At 44.7% G+C, this 7,441-nt stretch overlaps 1 protein-coding gene across 1 annotated transcript in view; it reads right to left on the bottom strand.

Moving 5' to 3' along the window:
- Positions 1–200: 200 nt before the first annotated feature.
- LYL1 (LYL1 basic helix-loop-helix family member) overlaps positions 201–7,441 on the bottom strand; it is a 36,636-nt gene continuing 29,395 nt past the window's right edge. The window contains exon 4 of the mRNA XM_068272185.1: positions 201–4,570. Coding sequence (XP_068128286.1) covers positions 4,104–4,570 — 467 coding nt within the window. The 3' untranslated portion in view covers positions 201–4,103. The remainder of the gene's footprint in view (positions 4,571–7,441) is intronic.

The following is a 7,441-nucleotide window of genomic DNA, read 5'->3' as shown; positions in this document are numbered from 1 at the left end:
AATTTATAAGAAACCACTTTTGTGTGACAGTTAACTATTTCAAATAGCCGGATGTTGAGAATACTGTCTCTGAGCATAGTGCTGCCAGCTGTAGCAAGATGGCAGGTCCCAGGCAAACAAAACGCCACAGCGGGTACTACAAAGTATATTTGAGGATGATGTTAGTGTGAAAAGATACCATTACTTCAGGATGCAGACAGTGTCACGTTTATTGGAAGTCTGCCTTGAGTAAAAGTTTGCTTTCATGAGGAGGCAGAAGCCTCATTTGTGGCCTCCAGTGTAAATAGTCACACATCACTGCTCGCATTTATTCAACAGTACTTAATAAAATCTCTACCATCTTAGCAAAAAAATAAAAACACGTACAGTGTGAAAACTACTGATCCAGTGTATGTGTAGTCTTGGCATGGTTACTATGTGTCATGTGGGAGGGTTCACGGTGTCTCAGTTACTCTTATTATGCCAACGGACCTCTGCCTAACCTGACCTGGCTCCATCCTACCCAGAAGCCTCTAACCTACCCAGCAGCCCCCATCCTACGCTTCAATAGCATCTTTTGCCCAACACTAACCTTATCCTCTTCAGAGTTGCCTTCTGAAGAGCCTCAGAGTTACTGCATGGTTCAGAAGTCCAGACTTATGGTGGCCATACATTAATAATATTCCTGACATTATTATAGCACTTTTCTCCTGGCGGACTCAAAGCGCTCCAGAGCTGCAGCTACTAAAGATGCTCTTATGAGGCGACCCAGCGGTGTTAGGGAGTCTTGCTCAAGGACTCCTTACTGAATAGGTACTAACCCTAGCCAGGATTTGAACCCTTCTGCATGTCAAATGCAGACCTCTTAACCAGTATGCTATCTAGTTACCTGTATTACTCAATCTTACATCAAATCGACCAGATACATGTAGATCCCTCTGTGATCGAATCTGATCAGAGAGGGATCTATTGCCTGCCCATACACCACAGACTGATTTACTATAGATTTCAGAATTAAATCTATAGGAAATCATTTTGCTGCTGCCTCCAAGTGTATATGTCACCCCCCCTCCCCCCATGCGCAAGTCACCGCCAGCACCTGCACCATGTGGCACCAGGTGCAAGTATCGACATCCTACATGTGCCTGTGTTACATGGCACAGGCACTGGCAGTGACGCCGGACACCAGAGGAGGCAAGGATTTGCACTGCCATGTGACAGATGAGCCTTCAACACTGCACATGGGCAGGGGAAGCACACACACACAGTGCTGGATTTACAGCTCAGGAGCCTGTAGGCACAGGCAGTCTGGTGTCCTAAACTCTGCCCCTCCAGAAATCGATTGAAAGGTCGATCAGGTAGCCATGTTGCAGGACTGATTCTCCTTCAATCTGATAAAATGTTGGATGGAAAGGTTGATCGGCCCACAACAATGGAAAAATGTATGGGCCCCTTAAAGAAAACCTGTAATGAGAAAAACCTCCCCTGGGGGGTACTCACCTCGGGTGGGGGAAGCCTCCGGATCCTATTGAGGCTTCCCCCGTCCTCCTCGGTCCCTCTGTGGCGACGATAAAGCTTCCCAAACAGCGGGGATGTAAATATTTACCTTCCCGGCACCAGCGCAGGCGCAGTATCGGCTCTCCGCTTGGAGATCGCTGTCGACCTGCTCCACTGCGCAGGCGCAAGTCTCCTGCGCAGTAGAGCAGACCCGACGGAGATCGGCTATCTCGGCTATTTTTGCCTCTCCGTGTGGTGAGCTGCAACAGCGCCCCCGCTGGAGCCAGAAAAGGTAAATAAATCAGCGCTTATGGGAGGATTCCGGGACACTTCGGGGGAGCCAGCGCTGGATTGCCTGCAGCTACAGGGGAGGGGGAAGCCTCATTGGGACCCTGAGGCTTCCCCCTCCCAAGCTGAGTACCCCCCAGGGAAACTTTTTTTTGTTACAGGTTCTCTTTAACACTTGTCAGCCATACATGTTATCCATCTAGATGCTACTCTGTTGGGTAAGGCACTGTTCACATGTCATATCACCACTACCTCCAGCTGCCTGAACAAATCCACTGCCTGTCAGTCATTAATCTGAATCTAACCCTAGCCTTGCACCTATTCTTCCCTCTTCCCTAAAAAACTCCTAAAGCTAAGCCCCACCTTTCATCTATGCCAGTCTAAAGGAAAAAAAATAAAATGTAAAATGCATAGATAGAATATGTGCATTCCTCCCAGAGTAAAATGCACTATAAATAACATTTTTTCTATGTTGCTGTCACTTACAGCAGGCACTGGCAGTACAAAGCTGACAGATATGACAGAATTCAGACTAGTCCATCTCCTAATGGGGGGTTCTCAGTATCTCCATATTTATCAGTATTTCAATTTACTGGAAAGGTTGTATATAGAGTTGCCTGGCCTCCCGGCATTGCACGCTGTTTTGACAGCTGAACGGAACAACTGTCATTCAGGAAGTACCTTTGTAAATAAATACCTGAGAGACCCCCACGAGAAGATGGACTAGTCCAAAACTTGTCTGATCTGTTAGATTTTCACTACATACTGTAAATGACAGAAAGATAGGAGAACTGTAATTTCTACTGCATTTTACTCTGGGGGAAATGTACATTCTATATTATGTATTTTACAATTTTTCAGGCTAGTGGTCCTGGGTAAAGAATCCCGTTCACTATCATCCCATCACCTGTATTAACCTTAATGTGTAACTGTGGCCAGGATGGAATCCAATAGACCAGTATCATTAGAAATTATATAATGTAAGTCCTTCAGTTCCAGCAGGAATATCTCTGTATCCATATAGGATGCTGTGCTGCCTGTGCTTCATTCTTCTATGATAGTGGTGTCCAACTCCAGTCCTCGAAGGGCCGAGGTCCTCACACATTTTTGGCACAGCACAGATTACATAATTGGGACTGGATCAGGAAAGGTGTGGTTCATCAGATAGAGTACTATATTTTTTGGACTATAAGACTCACTTTTTCTCCCCCAAAAGAGGGGGGGAAAGTCACTGAGTCTTATTGTCCGAATGCAGGGAGTCCCTGACTTGTGAACGCCTGCCAATACAAACCTCCGAACCGCCACAATGTCGGGGACTCCCTGTACTGTGCCCATGCAGAGGAGGACACGGGACAAACGGAGGACATGGGGACATAAAGGGGCATAGAGGAGGACACAAGGAGGACAGAGGCAAACACATGAGGGACAGAGGAGGACACAGGGAGCCACAAGAGGTACAAAGAGGGCATAATCCACAAGATCCCGCTTCACCATGGATGCACCAGGTTTAGTATATATTTTTTCCCCTGGTTTTGACCTCTAAACCTAGATGCGTCTTTTGGTCAAGAGCGTCTTATAGTCTGAAAAATACGGTACATTTCTCCATTTCTCTGTCCATTCTAAACACCTGCATGGAGATGGCCCTCGAGGACTGGAGTTGGGCACCACTGTTCTACGAGAACACTCTCAATGGGGCAAGTTAGAGGACCTGACTCTAGAGTCACTTCCAACTGTGCCATTTTCTGTCTGTTCTTATTTCCTGTTACAGACATGTTTACCTGCTTCATATGGCTATGTGCTCTCCATAGCTAATTCTGTAACAAAGGTCCTTTGAAAAGCAAACAATCAGTAGGGTGGGGCAGAAGAATCTGGTGCCTTGGAGAGAAATGTGGACCCCCTCAGTCAGAGGCATTACTTAGCTAGCTCACAGAAATATTATTTTTGGTTGCAAATAAAGGCAGTTGGAATGTGGTTTTGACGTCAGCCTCTACTTTTCTTATCAAAAAGTAAGTGAATGGGTATTTAAAAAGTTTGTAAAACAGTCCATACAATTAGACCTACCGAAGAGTAGCAAATATTCCTAACTATTAGCCCTACACTAACCATACACTAACCCTATCCTCGTACTAAGCTATAGCTTAACACAAACCTTGCCTAACCCTGACCTTCTGAAGCGCAGTACTAGCGGTAATTGTCTACATTTAACACTGCCCCTCCCTTGCACCAAATCCATCAAGTTCAAGAAGGATCTGATTTGACTTGTCAATTCCCCAAGTGTTATGAAGGAGATGAAGGATTCCATGAAGTCTCTGGTCTCCACCGCCTTCATTCCCCAAACCTCACCGGCTTCCCCTCCTCACTTCAGTAGTGATGACTGTTATATTTGTGCTTCTTGAAGAAGAGACGTTCTCCTTCTCCCCCTCTTCCTCATCAGTCTCTATACTGTCGCCACAGCTGCCCGAAAGTGGGGACACCATTCCTGTGAAATCCCTGGCTTTCTCCTTGTCCTCCAGGTTGTCCTCAGTCTCATTGGCTTTCTGGGGTAAGTCATGAACAGTCTGTAGAAATATCCTCTTGGTGGGAGAAGCTTTAGAAGCCTGGTTGTGCTGATCACTCAGCAGAGTGACCAGAAAGGTGATGTATCTCATGGCCAGCCGCAAGATCTCATTCTTGCTCAACTTCTTGTCCGGAGGGTGCGTGGGAATCAGTTTCCGCAAATCGGCAAAGGCTCCGTTAACATTCTGCTGCCTCCAGCGCTCCCGGCTGTTGGTGAAGACACGGCGGGCAACTTTCTGAGGCTGCCTAACTGTGAAAAGTAAAAAGATGGCATTAAATTGACAGTTGTATATATTGTGTGGTGTTCATACATCTTGCCTGTAGATGTCACTGTTCTGCATGTTTACTGCATAAGATTATCTGTACTGTCGTGTCGAACACAATAATGTGCCTATGATTCCACTGTTTAACAGCTTGCCTTCCTGTGGGATGAGTATCTATGTCCCTGAAATCTGCACCTGAGCTCCCAGGGACATAGATATTCGTCCCTTCTTGTTTGCAAGCAATGCACATGCACTCGTTGCGTCATGCCGCAGTGCATGAATTGATACTGGGAGCATATGTTCCCAAAGCCAATCAAAGTATTCAGTGTATAACGATCACTGTTGCAATGAGCAACAGTGGCCATTCCATTGTAAAAAAAAAAAAAAAAAAAAATGTGTCATTTCCTGCTGGCTGTAACATTGTAATTCAGCATTTCAACCAAACCAGACAGAAGACAGGGTGGGGACACCTAGTGGCCAAAAAATAATATTACAATAAAGAATATTACAATGTAATTTTCCTATACCTATAACAAGACAATTACTCTTCCCTGTCCCCTGTCAGATTTTAAAAGGCAATACATAAATTGTTACCTTAGGGACTTAGCTTTTTAAAGGGCAACTGTAGTGAGAGGTATATGGAGGCTGCCATACTTATTTCCTTTTAAAGAATGCCAGTTGCCTGGCAGCCCTGCTGATCTATTTGGCTGTAGTGGTGTCTGAATCACACCAGAAACAAGCATGCTGCTAATCTTGACAGATCTGACAAAAATGTCAGAAACACCTGATTTAATGCATGCTTGTTCAGGGTCTATGGCTAAAAGTATTAGAGCCAGAGGATAAGCAGGATAGCCAGGTAACTGGTATTGCTTAAAAGGAAATAAATATGGCAGCCTCCATATACCTCTCTCTACAGTTGTCATGTATGCCATGAGGGTGTATTGGTGTTATTTTTGCAAATTAGGGCTTGTAATTATGGATACGGTACGAGGGACATCATTTAAATGGTGTAATAGCCGGGACAAATGGGCAAATAAAATGTGCGGATTTTATCTACAGTAGCACATTTTATTTTAAAACTCTAATGGCTGAAAACTGAGAAATGTTGATTTTTTCATTTTTTGTTCTTATTAATCCCTTTAAAATGCATAAAAATAAAATAATTCTTAGCAAAAAAAGTACCACCTAAAGAAAGCCAAATTTATGACAAAAAAATGTATAGATCATTTAGGTGTGATAAGTAGTAATAAAGTTATTCCCGAATGAATGGAAGCATTGCTAAAACGTGAAAACTGCCCTGGATTTTAAGAGAAAAAACACTTAGTGGTGAAGTGGTTAATGCTGTAATGGAAACTTGGGTACCATCGTAAGTGCCCATATTAAAACACAGAAATACCATCTATAGCTACATCTATAGCTACATAGTAGTGGAACTCTGTAGGAACTCCAGAGCAAAATAGCAACAAATGGAAGGTGGTAAGTGATGATAGTAGGTGGGGGCTGATTAGGGTTAGGAGTAGGTGGAGGTGGTTAAGGTTAGGAGTAGGTGGGGTGTGGTTAGGTTTATGAGTAGGTGGGGGTGGTTAAAGGACACTCGAGGTGAAAATAGACTGATGAGATGAACAATTGTATCTACCCTCCTTCTCCTGTAAATGACTTTTAGGTATCCCACAGGTTTAATTTATATTTAAATCAACTTTTTAAGTTTTTACTGTTTCATTGTTTCTGCTCAATGACACATTATTTTTAACCTCTTGAGGACTGCAGGGCTAAACTTCCTAGTGACCAGGCCATTTTTAGTAAAACTGGCCACTGCAGCTTTAAGGCCAAGCTGCAGGGCCGCACAACACAGCACACAAGTGATCCCCCCCCCCCTTTTCTCCCCACCAACAGAGCTCTCTGTTGGTGGGGTTTGATCGCTCCCCAATGTTTATTTTTTTTATAATAAATATTATTGTTCTGGTTTAAAAAAAAAAAAAAAAAACTGTTTCTTTAAACCTCTTACCTCCTTCCCTCCCCACAGCCAGCCAATTATGCCTATGAGAGCCGATCGCTCTCTTGTCCCCCAGGGGGACAGCCGTGTCACACGGCTGTCCCCAGTGCAGTGCTGCTGCTGATCGCAGCGCTGCAGCATGTAAACAGATATCCGCTCGGAGACTGAAGGCGGGGCAGGGCGGAGATCTGCCCCCCAAGCAGGAGATGCGTGCGCAGCCTGCGCGTGATCTCCTGCAAAACAGAGCCCCAGGACTTTATGCCAATCGCCGTTAGGCGAACCTGGGGCTGCCGCCACGGCCACGCCCGTCGGCGTGACGCGGTCGGCAAGAGGTTAAGTATGCCAAAGCTAAAATCTAGGAACCTTTAACCCATTCTATCTCTTTCCTGCTCTCAGAAGCCATTTTCTGCTAGGAAAGTGTGTTATAATTCCTTATTAGTGAGGGTTACGCTATAGTCCGACCCAGTCCCGACCCAGACAGAAACTGTTACTTGCATACCTGATATTTATTGCTTTTAGTCAGAGAAATAAAAAATGGAACACTGCATAGATATTAGTGCACTTGGCACTGTACATACACATGTCTATCTCATCATGTCACATGTCATCTCGGGTATCCTTTAAGGTTAGGAGTAGTTGGGGATGATTACGGTTAGTCATAGAGTTCAAGTGACAATTGGGGTACCGAGGCTCCCAGTAGAATATAGGTAGAATTACCGCTACTCCCTAAAGTGCATAGTAGAATATCAGTAATATTACTGATATTCTTTTACCGCTATTTTACACCCATCTTCCCTTGTGTCTCATCTGCACAGACGCCAAAGTGCTGCCTTTGTGTTAGTTCCACTATTGACATTATGGTGCC

Source organism: Hyperolius riggenbachi, chromosome 3 (genome assembly GCF_040937935.1).
Source record: "Hyperolius riggenbachi isolate aHypRig1 chromosome 3, aHypRig1.pri, whole genome shotgun sequence".
Classification (NCBI taxonomy): Eukaryota; Metazoa; Chordata; class Amphibia; order Anura; family Hyperoliidae; genus Hyperolius; species Hyperolius riggenbachi.
The sequence above is the reverse complement of the archived record's forward strand: the minus strand, read 5'-3'. Positions and strand labels throughout refer to the sequence as shown.